General features: G+C 45.5%; 2 protein-coding genes across 3 annotated transcripts in view; one reads left to right on the top strand and one right to left on the bottom strand.

Moving 5' to 3' along the window:
- The window catches only part of TSNAXIP1 (translin associated factor X interacting protein 1), a 265687-nt gene extending 250635 nt beyond the window's left edge, over positions 1 to 15052 (bottom strand). The window contains exon 1 of the mRNA XM_029608818.1: positions 14884 to 15052. Within this exon, the coding sequence (XP_029464678.1) occupies positions 14884 to 14945 (62 nt within the window). The 5' untranslated portion in view covers positions 14946 to 15052. The remainder of the gene's footprint in view (positions 1 to 14883) is intronic.
- A 472-nt stretch (positions 15053 to 15524) lies between these two features.
- RANBP10 (RAN binding protein 10) overlaps positions 15525 to 20472 on the top strand; it is a 239138-nt gene continuing 234190 nt past the window's right edge. The window contains exons 1-2 of one of the 2 annotated variants that reach the window (XM_029608819.1): positions 15525 to 16004; positions 17101 to 17212. In XM_029608819.1, the coding sequence (XP_029464679.1) occupies positions 15806 to 16004; positions 17101 to 17212 (311 nt within the window). In that variant the 5' untranslated portion in view covers positions 15525 to 15805. The remainder of the gene's footprint in view (positions 16005 to 17100; positions 17213 to 20472) is intronic. The other variant, XM_029608820.1, reaches the window with a different exon arrangement.

Genomic DNA, 20472 nt, shown 5'->3' with positions numbered 1-20472 from the left:
AAATGTCATGTATAATGTTATACTTATTAGCAATTATTATAAAGGCTGTTTATGAAAAACAAAAAACTTAAGAGGGGCGGCATGAGCAGACGTGAGGTTTGCCGCTCCTGAATTTGTTCTAACTTCGAATCAAGATGCCGGCGAAAAGGAAGGGCAAGGTTCGAGTTTTTCCCCCCGAGCCGTCCCTACCTGTTGATCAGAAGCGGATAACAAGCTTCACTACTGCCTTGGTGGCGAAAACGGGCGACGAAATCCCCGCTGCAGTGGCTGGAGAGGGAGCTCCAGCGCCGCCAGGGGAAGTCACTCTCAGTCCCCCGGACTGCCGACCTCCAGCCTGTGTCACGGGCTGACCTCCAGCAAGCGGCGCCTTCGGATGACATCACCCAGTACCCGGATGGGGGAAGCTGAGACGGGGAAGTAGTGCTGCCCTCGAGACTCTCCTCAAGCCTGCTAGGATCAGCAGCGATGCCGGGCTTGGAAGACCCGGAGCCTTTTTTGTCTCCTGTTGTCCCGAGTGAGGAAGAAAAGAGGTTGCTGGAAGTCCAGACGGTGGATTCTTCAGGAGCATCGATGGAACGGGAGAGGGGTGAGTTTTCTATTCCCCCTAAACCAGCCACGGTGACACTGGACTTACTGTGGGATCTAATGGCCGGCATTGGTCAGTTTGTGAAAGAAGCAGACTGTAGATACAAGAAAGTGGAAGCTGGAATGCAGTCCCTGACTCTTAAAGTGGAGGGTCATTATAAAGATGTCGGAAAAAGGCTTTCAGACATTGAGAAAACATCAGTACAAGCTCAAACAGTGAATGTAAAGATGATTAAAGATTTAGGATATCAGTCGAAGAGACTGGAATCACTGGAGAACTATAGTAGACATTTGAACTTGAGATTCTTAAATTTCCCGCGTGCTTTGGGGGAGGATGTCCAAAGCACATTAAAAAAGTTTTTTCTTGAGAATTTAAAATTTGGAGAATCTAATCTGCCAATAGTCAATAAAGCCTATTTTCTTACTAAGATGGAAAGGAGAATCACAGAAAACCAACTAGGCCTCTTAGATAATCTTACGCAATTTATAGAAAGTTCTGCCATTGAGATATTAGGCAGAGGTACTTTATTAGTATCCTTTGTCTCAGAAAAGGATATCAGTAACGTAATGAAGGCATATTTTCAAAATGTTGCAGAAAATTTTTATGGTCAATTGGTAAAGATTTTCCCTGACTTTTCTAGACCCACCCAATTAAGAAGACAGGAATTTATCAAACTAAGACCACAAGTTGTGGCCTTAGGTTATACATTTCTTTTGAGATACCCATGCAGGTGTCTCATTAAAGGTAAAGGTGAAAACTTTGTATTTACAGCTGTAGAACAACTTAAATCCTTTTTAAACGCAAGAAATGTGGCTACAATCCCACAGCAAGAAATTTAAGCAGTCATTAAAGTATACACCACTTAAAAACGTTAAAGCCAGTTATCTTTTGTTAGATATTGTTAGAGTTCTCCCTAAAGTTTCCAGCCCTCTGTTCAAAATATTGTTTCTTGAGATAGCATATAAGATGAGATGATAATTTTGGGAGTTGTAATACTGATCAAATTGCTATTATGCTTATCTGTATTTTCATTTTCCTGTAAAGTATGATTTATGTATACTTTTGAAAATTAATAGTGAATATAAAAAAAAAAAAACCCAACAACTTAAGAGAACAGGAATAATGACTTCTTGTGTAACATGTCAAGAAGTTTCACGGAGACTATGAGCACCCATATCACACATACTTGAGTAAATCCTATGGAAAATTCAGTGGCATATATTGTAGCAATTTTCAAAAGCCCACTTACTTGAGTAAAATGCATTTACTTGACTAAAACTTAATTTTAGTCAAGTAAATGCTTTTTAAAATCAGGCACATAAAGTATACTTGTATGTGTAAAACCTATGGATAATTCAATGGCGTACATTGTAGCAATTTTCAAAAGCTCACTTACACATGTAATGATATCAAGAAATGTAAAACCCAGTTTTAGGCATGTAAATCCTTTTGAAAATTACCCCCTCAGTGAGTGCCCCACCCCACCCAACCCCAGTAAGGCCACATTATATAAAATTCTTGCTTGATGCCAGCCTGCAGCAGTTGCCTTCCTTTCCCAGTCTCATCACTTCTTGGCACCCACATTCTCCAGGAGACTCACTGATGCCCCAGCCAGTGCATAAAGCTGTTGCGTCCGTTGGAGCTAGATGGCCTCACCCCGTTTGCCTCATCTTATTCACGGCTCCTCCCGTTCACCTGAGAAAGATGGCTACCGCAGCGTCTACAAGCCGACTTCTCCAGCGTCCCTGGAATGGCTATGGTGCAGCCTCCCACCATTGTTCCTCCCAGGTACCTACTAGGGTGCGTGCGTGCACCCCACGTCTTTATGCCACCCTTGGCACGAACCTTGAGGGTGTTCCCTCATGCTGACGTCACGCCATCTGGGTATATTACCTTCACTAGTTTGCTAGCTCTTTGAGTTAGCAAGGACTCAAATTAGTTCTTGTCTATGCTACTCTGCCGCTTCCGTGCTGCCGCTGGAAGCTCTCTCTCTGCCCTTCGGGGTAACTGCTAACCTGGGTAACCGCTCCTCGGGGGCCCTCTGCTTTATTTCAGGTGCCTTACAGGGAACAGGCACTAGCTCCTCGAGGGCCTGCTCTCCCTGCCTCGGTGCCTGTACCTTCTTCAACATATCTGGTGGGATTGCATACCAACAGCAAACACCTAGTGAGTACTTTAACTCTCAGTCTATCTCATCCACAGTATCTCCTAGCTGGGAAACCTGCTGCGGAACCTCCTATCATCATCAAGGAGAGAAGGGCTCCCTCTGCTGAGGTCCTGGAGACTGCAACTACCAGACTGCCTCACTACTGCCACCTCTGGTGGCTCTCATCAAGCTGTTTAATAAAGAGCTATCTGTGTTTTGTGCATTACGAGTCTAGCCCAGTACTGTGGCTCCTCACGGGGCTTCTCCCCATGGGCGTGGTCATCTCCCACAGCACCCAAGGATCCACCAACACACACTCAACCATAACAAAAGCTCATGAAACCCTGGTTGGTCACCCCTGTGTAGGCAGACTACCTCACACATGCAGAACACATAGACCCTCACAGAAAAAATGACCATAAAGTAGAAATAGAAACTAAACCAGAAACCACTACAAACCGGAAACCACTACAAACCCAACTATATAATGTAGTACAGCAAAGGTAAAAAGAACCATCACCATTCCTCAAAAATCACCAAAAAAAATAATTCATAATAGTAAAACTATACTAAAAAAAAAAGAATAAATATTTCAAAAAAGCTGACGAATAAACATCCCCTAATGAAAAACATACATAAATGTATTTAGATTTATTTTCCACCTTTCAGCCACTTCAAAGTGGATTGTATACAGGTACTGTAGGTATTTCCCTGTCCCAAGAGAGCTTACAATCTAAGTTTTGTACCTGAAGCAATGGAGAGTGAAGTGACTTTCCCACGGTCACAAGTGTGATGAGTGGTGTGCGAGTGAGCCCTTAGTGTTGAGTGTAGTTGACACAGCCTTGTAGGCAAATTTTCAAGGCCTACGCTGATAGCTGGTGAACATGCCCTTAAGTGAGACAGACTGGAGCTTCATCTACACCAGCTGTCTCCTTTGCAGGTTGATGGCCAGCAGGGCTTAGGTGGGTCTCTAGGGCAGTAGCAAAAGAGAGAATTCAAGGGTATGTTGGGGTCAGGGCAGGCAGCAGTCAGGAGATACTGGGCACAGGCCAAAGGTCATGGGAGGCAAAATATAATTTGGTCAGGTCCAGGCAAGAATCAGGTCCAGGTGGCAGGCAAGCGTGGTCAGGTCCAAAGCAAGAGGTCAGATCCAGGCGGCAGGCAAGCATGGTCAGGTCCAAGGCAAGAGGTCAATACCAGAAGATTAGGCCAGCGATAGAGAAGACACATGAGACACTGGACAAGATTGAAAGGAGAAAGAAGGCTGGATGAGACAAGGCTGGTCGAAGAAGGCAGGAGAAGGCTGGGCAGGAACAAGCAGGAAACAGGAACACATGAAAACAGAAGCAACATGCACTGAAGACCAAAGACACATCAGGGGACCTGTTGTTGAAGTGTCTGATGCTCCTCCACAGGAGCCTTAAATAGAGCACCGTGGCTGCCTTTCTGCCATGGGCCCTTTAAGAACGTGGATGTCGGGTGCTGGAAAAGATGGTAGCAGGTAAGGGTGGGAGCCATGCAAAGCAGCTTGCACAGTCCGAAGCAGCATCCCGGCAACAGGCCTCCGGCCACGCCTGGGGTAAATGAGTTGGCTAGAGGGACGGTCCCATAAACTGACAATTCTAACAAGAAGAGGGAGTGGGATTTAAACACTGGCTTCCTTCGTTTGCAGCCAGCTGCTCTCACCATTAGGCTACTCCTTCACTAACTGCCTTAATACTTCCCCAAATACCAATAAAATATTTCAAAACACCAGACATATCAAATACATAAGAACATAAGGCTTGCCATACTGGCTCAGACCAAGGGTCCATCAAGCCCAATATCTTGTTTTCAACAGTGGCCAAGCCAGGTCCCAAGCACCTAGCAGGATCCCAAGGGATAGATATATTTCAAGCTGCTTATCCCATGAATAAGCAGTGGATTTCTGCAACTCTCCCTTAATACTTGTTAATGGATTTTTTCTCCAGGAATATGTCCAAACCTTTTTTAAACACAGCTATACTAATAGCTTTCACCACATCCTCTGGCAATGAATTCCAGAGCTTAATTATGCATTGAGTAAAAAAATATTTTCTCTTATTAGTTTTAAATGTATTACCCAGTAACTTCATTGTATGTCCCCTGGTCTTTGTATTTTTTGAAAGAGTAAACAACTGATTAACGTTTACTCGTTCCATTCCACTCATTATTTTACAGATCTCTATCATATCTCACCTCAGCTGTCTCTTCTCCAAGCTGAAGAGTTCTAACCTCTTTAGCCTTTCTTCATAGGGGAATTGTTCCATCCCCTTTATCATCTTGGGCACCCTTCTCTGTACCTTTTCTAATTCTGCTATATCTTTCTTCAGATGTAGTGACCAGAACTGAACACAGTACTCAAGATGAGGTTGCACCATGGAGCGATAGAGGCATTATGATGTTCTCCCAAAATTAAAACAAATAAAGATTTAAAAAATCTCCCATTCTCTATAACTAGAATTTTTTTTAATGTCCAGTCACCCTGAGATTGTTGTGGATTAAGGGAGGGGAGCCACACAAAAGTTATCCTCTCTCTCTCACACATTTAACAACATAAGAAACTGCCATGCTGGGTCAGACCAAGGGTCCATCAAGCCCAGCATCCTGTTTCCAACAGAGGCCAAACCAGGCCACAAGAACCTGGCAATTACCCAGCAGTTAGTGCAGTTAGTATAGCTGTGTTTAAAAAAGGATTGGATAAGTTCTTGGAGGAGAAGTCCATTACCTGCTATTAATTGAGTTGACTTAGAAAATAGCCACTGCTATTACTAGCAATGGTAACATGGAATAGACTTAGTTTTTGGGTACTTGCCAGGTTCTTATGGCCTGGATTGGCCACTGTTGGAAACAGGATGCTGGGCTTGATGGACCCTTGGTCTGACCCAGTATGGCATGTTCTTATGTTCTACCCAAACACTAAGAAGATCTCCTCCAAGAACTTATCCCAACCTTTTTTGAACCCAGCTACCCTAACTGGACTAACCACATCCTCTGGCAACAAATTCCAGAGCTTTATTGTGAGTTGAGTGAAAAAGAATTTTCTCCGATTAGTCTTAAATGTGGTACTTGCTAACTTCATGGAATGCCCCCTAGTCCTTCTATTATTCGTCTTTATTCCAGCATTGGCGCGAACCTTGGGGGCGTCCCCCTCTACTGACATCTCGCCATCCGGGTATTTAGCCTGTACTGTTTTGCTAGCTCACTGAGTTAGCAAGGATTGGTCTCGGCCGGTCTAAGCTACTCTGCCGCTTCCGTGCTGCTGCTGGAAGCTCTCTCTCTGCCCTTTGGGGTAATCGCTAACCTTGGTACCCGCTCCTCGGGAGCCCTCTGCTTTATTTCAGGTGCCTTACAGGGATCAGGTACTCGCACCTCGAGGGCCTGCTCTCCCTGCCTCAGTGCCTGTACCATCTACTTCAACCTGGTGGAATTGCATATCTACAGCAACCATCTAGTGAGTAATCTAACTCTCAGTCTATCTCATCCACAGTACTGCCTTGCTGGGAAACCTACACCGGAATTCCCCTATACCAACGGGGTGAGAAGGGTCCACTCTGCTGAGGGTCCCGAGACTGCTTCATCCAGACTACCTCACTACTGCCACCTCTGGTGGTATACTTCAAGCTGTATAATAAAAGAACTAATTCTGTGTTTGTGCGTCCTGAGTCTAGCCCAGTACTGTGGCTCCCCAAGGGGCTCGTCCCTGTGGGCGTGGTTATCTGCCACAGTACCCAAGAATCTACCCTAACACCGCTTAATCATAACACCGTAGTCGCTGTAGAACATTAGCGACGTCCAACTAATGGCTCTGTAGGGTTTGAGAAAAAAACAGTATGTCATCTAGATATACTACTACACAAGTGTACATGTCCCTGAATATCTCATTCATCTTGTTTTGAAATACGGCTGGGGCACTGCAAAGGCCAAAGGGCATGACTAGATATTCAAAATGGCCGTCACGGGTATTGAACGCCGTCTTCCACTCATCACCCTGGCGTATTCGGACCAAGTTATATGCCCCTCTGAGGTCCAGTTTTGTAAAAATTTTGGCTCCTTGGAGCCTATCAAAAAGTTCAGAGATCAATGGCAGTGGGTAGCGGTCCTTCAGGGTGATCTCATTTAATCCGCGGTATTCTAAACATGGGCAAAGAGATCCGTCCTTCTTACCCACAAAAAAGAATCAGGCTCTGGCAAGAGACTTGGAAGGCCGAATGAAACCCTTCGCCAAATTTTCTTGAATATAGGCCGACATGGCCTTGGTCTCAGACAGAGAAAGTGGGTACACCCTTCCTCTGAGAGGCTCGGAATTAGGTACCAAGTTAATGGCGCAGTCAAAATACTGGGGAGGTGGTAGAGTGTATGCTGCCTTCTTAGAGAATACATCTTGATAAGTCGAGTATTGTTGACGAAGTCCCGGAAGAGAAGGAGTAGTGGTCAGGCAAGGCATAGGAGTTACTTCTTCCGAGCACTTTCCATGGCATGCAGTTCCCCATTGAGACAGTTCAAGGGTACTCCAATCGAATTGGGGTAAGTGCATCTGTAACCATGGTAGTCCGAGTACCACCGGATGTATTGCTTTTTCCAGGACTAGGAAAGAGTTGGTCTCTGAGTGAAGGGATCCCTTGCGGAGACGAATGTGTTGAGTAGAATAAGAAACTTCACCAGGTAGTGGCTCGCCATGAATAGATGATAACAATAGTTGTGTAGGTGTCCGAACCTTGGGGATTCGTAGGTGCTCTACGAGTTGTCGGAGTATGAAGTTCCCATCAGCACCAGAGTCCACTAGTGCTAATGTGTGGTATTTGAGAGTTTCTGAGATGATAGAGACTGGAAGTGTTAGTGGAGGAGATAGAGAAGTTAGATCTAGGAGGAGTCCTCTGGCGGATCCTAGGTCTGTGAGTTTCCCGGACAGATAGGACAGATAGCATGGCCAGATTGACCACAGTACATACGCACAATAAATCTCTGGAATTTGTTGCCAGAGGATGTGGTTAGTGCAGTTAGTGTAGCTGGGTTCAAAAAAGGTTTGGATAAGTTCTTGGAAGAGAAGTCCATTAACTGCTATTAATCAAGTTTACTTAGGGAATAGCCACTGCTATTAATTGCATCAGTGCATCAGTAGCATGGGATCTTCTAGGTGTTTGGGTAATTGTCAGGTTCTTGTGGCCTGGTTTGGCCTCTGTTGGAAACAGGATGCTGGGCTTGATGGACCCTTGGTCTGACCCAGCATGGCAATTTCTTATGTTCTTAGAGACCTAATCTCTTTCGGTAACACCTCTCCTTAGTTGATAAGTGGCTGCGGCCTAGTTGCATGGGTTCTTCCTCCTCGATACTGGGTGCAAGAGTGGTCTGAGTGACAAGCGCTGGATGAGAGCATGGAACCCCTGGCGGTGGTCTTTTGGAACTCTTTACTTCTTGTGACCGCTCATGCAGACGACAGTCAATTCGCCCTGCAAGGTCTATGAGAAAATTCAGAGTATCAGGGAGTTCATGTGCCGCTAATTCGTCTTTAATAAGAGTGTTAAGACCTTCCAGGAAAATAGTCCGTAGGCAACCCAGGTCCCAACAAAGCTCAGAGGACAAGGTTTTGAATTCAACAACGTAGTCAGTCAAAGGTTTGGCACCTTGCTGTAGTGCAGAAGTGCAGATCCAGCGACAATCTTGCGAGTGGGATCATCAAAAACAGAACGAAAAAGGGCTAGAAAGGCTGTTAAATCACTGAGAATAGGATCACTACACTCCCAGAGAGGTGAAGCCCAGGCCAGGGCTTTCCTGTAAAACAAAGACAATATATACGTAGTTTTGGACACTACGTCTGGGAAGTAGGTAGGTTGTAGTGAAAAGTGCATACAGCACTGATTCAGAAAGCCCCTACATAACAGGGGATCATCTGTAAAACGAGAGGGAGCTGGCAAGAGCACAGAGATGTGTGTTGGTAACACGTGAGGCGAGGACGTGGCCTTGTCAGGTGTCAGAGTAGAACTCAGCTGGTTATAGGCATTAGTCAAAGTCTCTAGAGTCCTTTGTTGTTCGGACAATTGCTGGGCCAGGCTGGGAATGGCCTGAAGGGCTGAGAGCTGAGCCAGGTCCATGGAGTTAGCAAACTGTTATGTTCATGGGTAGACGTGAACCCTTGGGTTGAGATGAGCGTTGTCTCCACCCACAGGGAGGAGCCTTGTGAGCCTCACCGTCAACAGGCGAGGTCTCAGCGGCATAGGACGCGGCTATAGTTAGAGACTTTATTATGAGGAAGGAAAGGAGAACCCGTGAAGCGGGATTGTTAGTAAACACAGTTCTTGAGCAAGTAGGTATATCAGAGAGATACCACAGCTGATGATCCGGTAGTGGCTCGCAGTACGGGGTATGCCAATGGGTTCCCGCAGAGCGGGGTACGCGAGGAGTCTGTACTCCTCGCGTACCCCGCGAGGAGTACGTGAGATGAGATGAGAAGACTGAGATGAGAAGACTGAGATACAAAACCCGGAACTGGAACTGGTAGCTGTAGCAGGAATACCCAGTAGCTCAGGATATGTAGAATAGGCTTCACCGAAGCAGAAGCTGTAGTGGCCCGGGTACGGTGTAAACCGCAGGAAGATTTCAGTATAAGCTTGATTCATAGAACTCTGTAAGAGGTACTCACAGGTGGAGGTCCAAGGTAAAGTCCAAATGTAGAACAGGAGAGTTCCCAGGGTAAAAAGGCCCTCCGAGGAGCGGATAGCCAAGAACGAGGAAGGGCCCCCGAGGAGCGGGTACCCAGAGCATCCAATTACCCAGAGGGAAGTCTGGAACAGGAACGCCAGTGTAGAGCGGATTCAGCAACGAGGAAATTCATTGCTAACTTGTAGTTGCAGAGGGCTGGTCGGCTTAAGTACACCATCGCGTTGACGTCATCTGGAGGGGACGCCCCCGAGATTCCCGCCATGACGTGTATAAAAGGGTGCCCTTGTGCGCGCGCTTAGGTGATTCCAGGTTCAAGATGGCGGTCAGCAGTACCCACGCCATCCCGGGGATGCCGAGGAGGTCGGTGTTGACTGGCGGAGGTTGCCACTCTTCCCAGAATTAATGGAAAAAAGAAAAAAGAGGTGAGCATGAAAGGTCGCAGCCATCTGCGACCAATGGGCATAACACAAGGAGCCCTTCTAGCCACTTAAGAGACTCTTAGGTAGAATTCTGAGTGAGGGAAACTGCCTGGTTTTCACTGAAGAAGTGGCTATAGATTGTAACAATACTGCAGAAAAGAAAAAACTGCCTTTTCCTGCTAACTGAAATTGAAGAGTGTGGTATGATGAATGATCACTAGATGGCATTCATTCTGGAAAATTTACAGAATGCATTTGTACTGTGTCAATGTACAAATGTAAGAAAATGTGTCTATATGATGATTCTCATTAAGAAGGTTGGGGAACAAAGTCCAAAAGATGGAGTGTGTCACCCATTATAAAAAGGGGTGGTTGAGATTTTGGCGGGGGGATTCAGAAATGTTATTAAGATGGAGGAGTGGAAAGAATCCAGCCGGGGCCTGGCTTCAGGCTGGGGTGGCTGCTCATTTAAGAGGGCTTTGCAGGGGCATGAGACATTTCTCTTCAAGGGAAGCAGCCAAGGAGTGGGGTGTCTCCTCATGGAGAGACAAGCAGGGGACCCGATTTGAGTCCCAGAGGTGGAGTGGAGCAGAGCAATATGAAAAGCCTACCATTGGTGGAAAGAGTTGGTTTGGAAAGCCTCAACAGGGTAAGAGCCAGGACATAGGGAAGTTCCCAGCTATCACTTGGATGGGAGCTGGGGAAAAACATTCTAGAATGAACAGAGTTTCTTAGTCTTGGAGAAATATTGTGTAACAAGTTGTAAGTACTGAGAAATACTGATGATACTAGGTGGAAACAGGGTGATGTTCATAGTCATTTGAAGAGAAGGGAAAACAGTAGTGAAGAGAAGTGATACAACCTGCTGACTTCTCTTCAGTTGTCCAAGCATGTTAATACCATTGGTGGACGATTGCAAATCGTTTTACTTAGGAATTCCAATATCAACAATAAAAGTGCTCCAGCTACTGCAGAACACAGCCATTTGTCTAATTCCTGCCCACTCTGAGGGACCATATAACAACTGTTTTGGCCTACCTTCATTGGTTGCTTATCCAGTGAAGGATAAAATATAAAACTGCTCTTCTGGTGCATAAATTGTTGGCCCCTAATGCTCTACCCTGGGCTAATGCGCTTCTTTGGATCAGTAATCCTGGCAGGCCCCTTCATTCTTTGCAAAGGGACCTGCTCAATGAATTTTCAATCCGTCATGCGAAATTGATGGTCATTACAGAAGGCCGCTCCCACCTTGTAGAATACTTTACCACAGGAATTGCAGCTGGTGGAGTGTACTAAAACTTTTAAGACCATGGAGGGAGGGAAAGGCTCACAGGATACCCTGATGGCCCGCACGCAGCGTGGTAAGCAGATGGCCCTTTGCCCTGGCTGCTGTGGTTCTGATGGTTGTGTTATTTTACAAGGAGGATGTGTGGGGTGCTTACTAGTTGGTGAGGGAAGACAGTCCACCCTGGGGATTAATGCCGTGGACCAACCAGTGCACTGCAGGGGGCCCTAATAGCAGGTGCCCTTTAGTACAGGCGGGCTTCGTGCACTTAGCCTTTCCCTAGGTAAAGGGACAGAGACAGAGAGGAGCTATGGGGCTGGAGGGAGATAGGATGAGAATGCAGGACAGAGAAAGCTAGCTGGCAATTGGAAACAGGTGTAAGAGGAAGGTCTGGGTGGGAGAGGAACCGAAAGAAGGAATTCTGTCTGGGAGAGGAGGAGAGAAAGTGAGGGGACATGGGCTGTGAGGAGAGGCTAGAGTCAGAGGGAGGATGCGACCTGCCACCCAGGATTTGCCCCAATTGATTGGGAGATTGTGGGGTACCATTCCCCCCTTGTGCTGGATTGGAAGAGTAGCCTAGTGTGTGGAGCGGAGGGCTATAAACCAGGAGATCAGGGTCGGAGTTCCCCCGTCGCTCCTCGTGACCCTGGGCAAGTCACTTTATCCCTCACTGCATCAGGTACAACCTTAGATTAAGCATCATTTATACGATTTAAAAACATTCCCGACAGTTGTTAAAAGACCATAAGCCACCCCATACAAAATACACATAAAGAGTTCACCTTTACGGCAGCTGTTTCAGAGCTCTTTAAACCTCTCTAAAAAGAGCCTTTTTCCATAAAAAGATTTCCTTCCCCGCCTGACAAAGATAGTTGCGTTTTGCCTTCTTTTCCAGCCAATGCAACTTCCAAACGCTGCAGGCAGTATTAGAAGCAGGGGCTGCCCAGATGGGGAAGCAGAGGGCATGGGCCCGAGTTTGCCACTTCTGCTCCCATAGCCCGAGCCTGATGCCGAGTGGAGAGCCGTGGCCAGCAGGGGGGCGAGCGCTGCGGTTTTTTTTTTTCTACTGTGAGCTCAGGATTCCTTCATTCTTGAAGGGAAAGGGGGGGATTCCAGCGTTCCGGCAGCGGCGTCTAGGGACAGAGCACCGGCTGCCCAGCCCCTGCCCCTTCGGCCCCCTCCTCCCACGGCCCACCGTCCCCTCTCCTCGGCACAGGTGCGGCAGACCCCGATCCCAGCAGTCCCTCTCCCCACACTCAGCCCACTGCCAACACCCTAACCTCCTCTTCAAAACCCGATCCCGAAACACTCCTGCCCCCCACCGAAGTTCATCATCGGTCATTCAGTCACTCCCGCCTCACCCGGATCATCTACCCAGGAGGGCCGACCCATCCACCCTCTCAAGCACCGATTCATTTCCTTAACCTAGGCTTTTTCTTTTTTTTTGCGGCGGAGGGTTTTTTTTTTGCCAATCCACATATTTACATTTTTGAAAGGCAAAGCTCCATTAAGTCCATTAATAGCTATTAATCAATTATACTTAGGGATAAGCCACTGCTATTAATTGCATCAGTAGCATGGATTCTTCTTAGTGTTTGGGTAATTGCCAGGTTCTTGTGGCCTGGTTTTCGGCCTCTGTTGGAAACAGGATGCTGGGCTTGATGGACCCTTGGTCTGTCCCAGCATGGCAATTTCTTATGTTCTTATGTTCTTTTTTTGGCAAGCCTTTCTTTCAGCATAATGACTGGTTGCTTAGCTGTATTTTCTGTTTTAATTTGAGTCATTTTTGAAATTGTATTTGTTTTATGGTATGCTGCCTAGGGCTTTGACATAGGTGGCATATAAAGAAAATAAATAAATAAATAAATGATAAAGATAACTGCTGACAGTAAGTTAAGCTGCTGAATAGAGAAGTGATGAAAAATGGTTGTAAATGGCTCTCCTAAGGGTAAGAAGTGCATATAATGGTCGAAGCACTAACACATTTCATTTTTTTTTTTGCACCTTTTGCAACTATCTCAACCTAGCTGTGCACGCATATGTACTCTTATTGAATCAGTGCATTTTACTCTATTACATATTCTGACTGCTGGTAAATACCAGAAAATAAAAATTCTGTTTGGTTGGAATATATCTTTAAAGTGAATCCCACCATCCTAGCTTCTGATTCCAGGTCTACTCCACCATATGCTTGACTCGCATTTCCCTCTGTCCCCTTCCTGAGAGGCTGGCACTCGGCTCACTCAAGTACCAGACATTCTCATGTTTTATGTACCCCGTCTGGATGGGGGTTAAATATTGTTTTGCAAAATGTTTTAGGCCTCTGATTAAATAATGGACCAAAGTCTATGTAAGTGACATAAAATATATGTCTAACCATCCTTGGGGAAGGAGACCACATTTCCCTATCCTGCCAAGCACTAGACCTCGGTGCAGCAGGGGGAACATGGGTTCTGTGACTTGGGGGCAGGAATTCACCTGTAGGGCCACTAAGTGGTTGACACAAAAAGAAAGTAATCCATACCAAAAGTTGTGTTCCAGAACAGAATGTTTACTGAAAAAAATATAGTTTAATGTTGCAGCAGATACAAGAAAATACAAACAAATTCACAAGGCAGGAAAAAGTCAAAAATAGCTCAAATCTAAAAGTCACATGAGCAGACAGTTCTTATGCTGCTTAAGTCTTCTCACATCAATGGACACTCCGCATTCACTCCCCAAACTCCTTTCACTGCTTAGCCCCAGGGAATTCTTCAATGTATTCATAAACTGGCTGGCTGCCCCATGACAAATATTCCCACTGGCCTCTAGTGGTCAGAATTTCTTGAAATAAACCTTGCCACTTGCAGAAGAGATCCCTTCTTTTCTACAGACCAAATACTGGAACGCCAGACTAGGCCATAGCTCTTTGATGCCTCTTTGGCTCCCAGCACAGCACAACTCAAAGCAAAAATTCCATAAACTCCCAGGGCCTTATGGAAGCACCTTTACATTCTTAGCCCATCCCAGTTGGGGGGGGGGGGGGGGGGGGAAGACCCTTCCTGTAACTCACTGCTAACATGAACTCCCTCTGAACTTCTAGCTGGAAAATTCCTTGTAGCAAGGGCTACACTACTTCTAAATGGATCCAAGACATAAAAATAAAGTAGCTACCAAAATGCACACTGTACTATATACTTGCAGGGTAGCATCGGAATCTAACCTGCAGCTTGCGAGCTAAAATCAGTACATTTCTGAAAATTTCTGCCTTCCCTCTTCTTTAGAAAAAAAATCAGGACAGTTGGCAACCCGGATCTCGCTATGTCCTTTCCATAGTCGTGTTTTCTGATCTTTCTCCTTTTTGAGCGTTTTCTTGCAAATGATTTTCAAATATTATAAACAGTATTATAGCTCAAGAGTGGCTGTAAACTCGACTTCATTTCGTGATACTTCAACATGAGAAAGAATATTTGTAAATAACTGGCATTTTACCACACTTCATCGTGCTGTAATAACGCTTCTCATCCATTCTCCAAATGTACTACTGAAGCGGTGTCGTGAGCTTCTAATAAAAATTTCAAGCCAAATCACATAACTTTCGCTTCTTACTTCTTATGAGGCCACTGGATTTTCTATGCCCACGAAAATCTGATTCTGTACAGCTCAGGAATGGATAGCTGGTTCCCTATCTCTTTTGGGTATTTATTCTCATGCTGAAGCGGCCTACCCAGTTTTCAATAATGAAATAATTCCTGCGTGATGTGCTTTCTGAGTGGGCTGTTGTCCTTACCCCTTGTGCAGCGGGGTTGTAGTGGAAGTGGGAGCCGGACCCGAAGTCCTGGGTAGAGCCATGGGGCTGCGGCGCAGCCTGGAGATCGCCACCTGCAACGCTCCGCCGTCTGTGTACGGTCGGTAACCATGGTAGCCCAGGACCCTGGTAGCAGGCGCAGGACCCACAATACAGCATTTCAAGCCACCGCCTGTCTGGGACTGTGAAAGAACGCGTAAGGAAAGGCGAAGAAATACCTATTATGGTTTCGAATTTGTTATTTTTCTGACGCAGGGATTAAAACCCCATACCTAATCAAGAAACAAAAATAACTATTATCAATATTGTTGGCTTGGTAAAGACACTGGGCTGGAATGTAATTTTCGTGCTAAGGCACAAACTGATGTTGCTTCACCCCAAAACTACAGAGCTGCAGAGACAGAAGGACGTTTTATTTCAAAACAAGTATGTAAACGGCTCAATGAGGGAACAGCCAGTTCTCGATAGTTTGTATGTGAAACACCAACAGTCTCCAAGGCACCGGAGGAAGCCGCCTTATTTATTTTAATACTGCAGACACTGTGTGGCTTTTTGTTTATTATGACGTTAGGCAATCACGTCCCCCTGCTGGATGCTGTAGTTTCTTAACGTATAAAGCCGCCTTTCTCAGCTGGCGAAAACCCACGCGAAGAAACTTTAACTCCCAGAATCCTCCAAGACCGCTGTGAACATAGAGACGGCCTCCGCGCGTCGCGCTTTCCACTGGGATTTGCAGTTTACTTGGTCACCGGTTTATTAGTCACTGGAAAAGGAGAACACTATTGCGGGAACTACAATGCCCATGCGCCTCTGCTCCCTCCATTGTGGCTGGGCGAGCCGGCGATTGGTTATCCGGGGGATATCGAACTGTCTCTTTGCACAGTGACACAATAGTGGATCCAAGATGGCGGAGCAGGGAGTTGGGAGCTTACATGGGGGGGACTTGGCCCTGAATTATCAAGAACAAGAATTGACCGAGCGACTGAAGCGGCTGTACCCTGCGGTGAATGAGGACGAGACGCCCCTGCCCCGCTCATGGAGTCCGAAGGATAAATATAACTATATAGGGCTGTCACAGAACAATTTGCGGGTACATTACAAAGGTACAGTGAGCAGAGACAGTCTTAGCAGTGCGGTGACTGAGTGTGCTTAACACTGGGGCTGATACGGATGTACGGACGTAGGAACGAATCAGGGATAATCATTTTTTGGGGAGATGGCCGCCTGCTAGGCCTCTTCTTCCCTCAATTCTAGCCGTATCATTTCGATATGCTTTTTTAAACTAACTTTCTCTATGGTTTTTTTGTTTTGTTCGGAAGTCGTGTCATCTCCCATTTACCCTGGCTACGGTGGTTATTTGCTTTTCTTTGGGCTGTTCCACAAGTTTATCTCTCTGTATTCTTGCCTGTAATTTGCAGTGTCATATCTTGTTGCTGGGACTAGGAAATTGGAGCTGGGAAGGTTCCGTTCTTCTTGTATTTTTCTCCATTTTGAGCTGTTCTGTCCTCCCTTTTTAGCTGATTTTGTTTCGATCCCTGTGTTTTTAGGAATATCTAGAAGTTGAATGTTACATTGGACTTGGGAGCTTTAGGGGATTTGCTGTATGACTCTTTTCGTTAGGGATTGATCTCTCAGTTGGCTTTAATTGCTTAAGGAAAATGTATCTACTGAAAGCTTAGTTCATGGTTTATTTTCGTTCATATTTGTTCTTTTCTTGCACGCCGGATGCTATTATATATGTCTTCTACACTTCCTCCCCCCCCCCCCCCCCCCGTTTCTGGTACAATAAAGGCATGAAGATGTGGAGTGATTAATAATTCTTTTCCTTTTTTGATCGTAATAGTTTAATTTTTTTTGTAACCTGTTTGTAGTAAAATACTGATTTTTTTTTTTTTAAATACCCATTTGTGAACTTGTGATTTTCTTCATTACTTTAGGATGAGATTTAAAGAAAAGAGAAAACTGCAAAGACGAGACTGTAGTGTAAGGCATTTATATGGTGGAAGTCTAGGTTCATACTTGTAACTGTCTCTCTAAATCTTCATGTATAATTTCTGTGGGTATGGAGGATTCCTCTTCCTGAGACACTGTCTCAATTTCCTGTTGCTACATGGTTGTGTTTTCTGTTTAGAGAACTATTGGGGGCAGCATCTTCTGGTAGTAATCTCTCCACACCCCCTTTTTTTCATGTTTCTTTAGGCCATGGAAAAAATCATAAGGATGCTGCGTCGGTTCGTGCTACCCACCCCATACCAGCAGCCTGTGGTATCTACTACTTTGAGGTGAAGATTGTCAGCAAAGGGAGAGATGGGTAAGTTACTCAATGGCCAGTTCACCATAAGTTATGATATGTAGACATATATTTTTTTAGCCTGTTATACAGGGTGGCCCATGGAAAGGTAGCCTGCCTCTAATGCACTGGTATTGGAGGCAGGCTACTTTTCCATGGGCCACCCTGTTCTTCAGTTTTCCTAACCATAGAGGCCAATGCCAGTCAGATTAGAACCCAAGTTTACTATATCATTTCTCTGTCTCTTTTTGGCTAAGAGTGGCTGTAAGGTTTGAACCATGAGCTGAGGATGGTCGTTTCTTGGCATTTTGATTGAGAGTGAGAACATGTACAAAAGAGAGGATTTATACCTTGCCACTTGACCACTCTGCACGCACAAAAACATTATGACCATGGACAAAGCAAGAGGATGAAACCTATTAAAAAAAATAGGATGAGCCTGGACTAATGAGATATATATATATATATATATATATATGTATATATATATATATATATATATATATACTGGAATGCTTTAAATGTCATTGCTACTTGCACCTTTTGTTGTGCTGTTTGCTAATTATACTGTAGAGCTAGCCTATTTTTAATGTAATTGGAACTTTAGTATCACCTTTCTTCTCTAAGTAAATATTGCAAAATCCTCAGACCTTTGGAACTGAACAAAGGAATTTTACAGAACATTTGTTGAAATCAAATCCAGGCTGTGTTTCTCATCACTTGCTTGAGATAGACATTTATTCGTTGTAGAGAGACACTTTTTGAGTTTCTACATTTTTTATTTTTAGTCTCTTGGCAATTTCCATAGTATTTGTGTTTGGTAGAGAGACACAGAAATTGTTGGGCATTCTGGTATACCAGTTATGTGTGTAGAGGTGGAGGAGTGGGTGTTTAGAATCTTTTCAGTTGGATGAATTTCATTATGTGTCTTTGAAAAGGAGTCTAGGATGCATGATGACTTTCTAAATATAGTGGCATCTCTTACAGACAGAAGGGGATTAGTGGCAACAGAGAAGTTTTCAGCCATAGTTGTTATGCTTTGGTGAAGAAAAAGAGGATGCTGTAATAGAATGTTGACTATTTATTTATTTGATTTATATTCTGCTTTTCAGGCACTTCAAAGCAGATTACATTCAGGACTGTGATACAGTCCTGCTTGGAATATGATTGAGTGGTGGGGAGATGAACCCATGGTGACAGGACCTAGGTTCATCTGAATCTTGGCCATTGAGTAATGAAATATGGCTATATGAATTTTTATGGTTGTCATTGGCCCACAGACCACTGGATTTTCCTCATGTTGGATGACCGTAATGCATTCATTTGAAAACTAGCTGATAATCTGTTAAGCATTCTATGGAGGATGTGTCATATTGGGAGTGTTCAGCACTTTCTCTCTACAGGCAGACCCCAGCACTACCCTCCCCCCCTCCCACCATAGCACAGCCCTCCCTTACAGCCCAACCTCGGCATACTCCTTCTTCAGCTTGATCATGGCATACTCTGACCCCAGCTGGGTTTAAAAAAGGATTGGATAAGATCTTGGAGGAGAAGTCCATTACCTGCTATTAATTAAGTTGACTTAGAAAATAGCCACTGCAACAGCAGCATGGGATAGACTTAGTTTTTGGGTTCTTGCCAGGTTCTTATGGCCTGGATTGGCCACTGTTGGAAACAGGATGCTAAGCTTGTTGGACCCTTGGTCTGACCCGTATGGCATGTTCTTATGTTCCCCCACCCTCTTTTCCTGATCTGACCCCCATTTCACTTTGACTCCCCTCCCTCCTATCTGGACCCTATCAAATTTGTTCTGCTCCTCCCCAGCTCAGTTTCTGCACATTCTGACCTTCCCCATCCAACCCCTAGTATTCTCTTCCCCTCCTCCCCAGCTCCACCTCAGCATACCCTGACTGCCCCAGCCTGACCCCAGTGCTTGCTTACCTAAAGATTGTATTCATCTTTCCATGATTTGTGATGTCCTCATGTGCTAATGATTACATGCAGCCAAGAATCATGTACATGTACCCATAGTGCAGAATGCATACATTTTGAGCAACTTGAATACTCTTTGAGCTATGCAAGTAAGTTTTGAGATATGTGCATAGCTCAAAATGAACATACCTATGCACATGCACACCCCACCATTTGCCAACAGTAGACACTAAACATATTATAGACATGGAGAGAGAGGTCCGGGTAAATGAAAATGTGGGAACTCTTCTTGCTAAATTCTAGCCTGCTAACAAGTTAGGTTACTAGAATTTAGCCAGATAAGGGTCCGTAATTGGGAAGAGTTGAGATAGTCGGCTAAGTTATCTGGCTAACTCCGATATTTAGAGTTAGCCAACTAAATTAGCCAGCAAACGGGCCGATACAGTAAAGCGCGGCCGTGGTTGCGCGGCTTTTAACCCGCTTTGGATACACGTTTTGAGCGCGTAAGACGGACGCACAATTCAGTATCAGCTTTTACGCATCCTTAGCGCTTGCCGAAAAAGACGCGTATCCTTTTCTGCCCGCCGCATGTATATGATATGTTAATGATCGGATTATCTATTCCCCCCGATACGGTAATGCGCGCCCAAATTCTCGCGTCTTTAACCTGCTTATTTACCGCTTCTTTAACCTCTATATTTTCCGCCTACCCTGTCCCTGGCGTTAGTGTGGTGTTCAGTCAGCTTCGGGGACCGGACAGCGTCATGGACAACATGCATATATTGCCTCTGGCGATCTTTTTCATTCGGTTGAGAAGTAGAATAAGAAATGCTCGGCAAGCAAATTCTAGATGGTAGCGTTCCCGTCTGTTTCCGGGCGTCCATGCTCGGAGGCCCCGACCTGCCCGGATGCCGAAGGCAGCGGGGCCTCCGATCATGGATGCCTGGGAAGAGGCGGGAACGTCCATGAACAGAAGCCTCGACCTTGGACGTCCGGGCGGGCGCTGAAGGCAGCGGCCATGGACGTTGGAAGGTAGCGTTCCCGTCTCCTTACGGGCATCCATGCTCGGAGGCCCCGACCTTCACAGAAGCCTGGACGTCCTTGCACGTCCTTAAGCGCCCGGACGTGGAAGGTTGGGGGTGACCTCCGATCAAGGACATCCAGATGCTCAGGGCAGCGGCCCCGGTGTCCATGTGGGGTCTATAGAAAAGAACCATCCACTTACATGCTGAAATGACGTTTGAAATGACAGGTATGGCGCCAGCGCACCCTGGATACTGTATAGGCGCTGTATACCGCTCTATACAGTAAAATGGATTGCGAACGCCTACCGCTTCATAGGCACGCTT

This window comes from Rhinatrema bivittatum, chromosome 7 (assembly GCF_901001135.1).
Source record: "Rhinatrema bivittatum chromosome 7, aRhiBiv1.1, whole genome shotgun sequence".
In the NCBI taxonomy this organism is placed as follows: domain Eukaryota; kingdom Metazoa; phylum Chordata; class Amphibia; order Gymnophiona; family Rhinatrematidae; genus Rhinatrema; species Rhinatrema bivittatum.
Note: the sequence above shows the minus strand (reverse complement) of the source record. Positions and strands in the feature narration are given on the sequence as shown.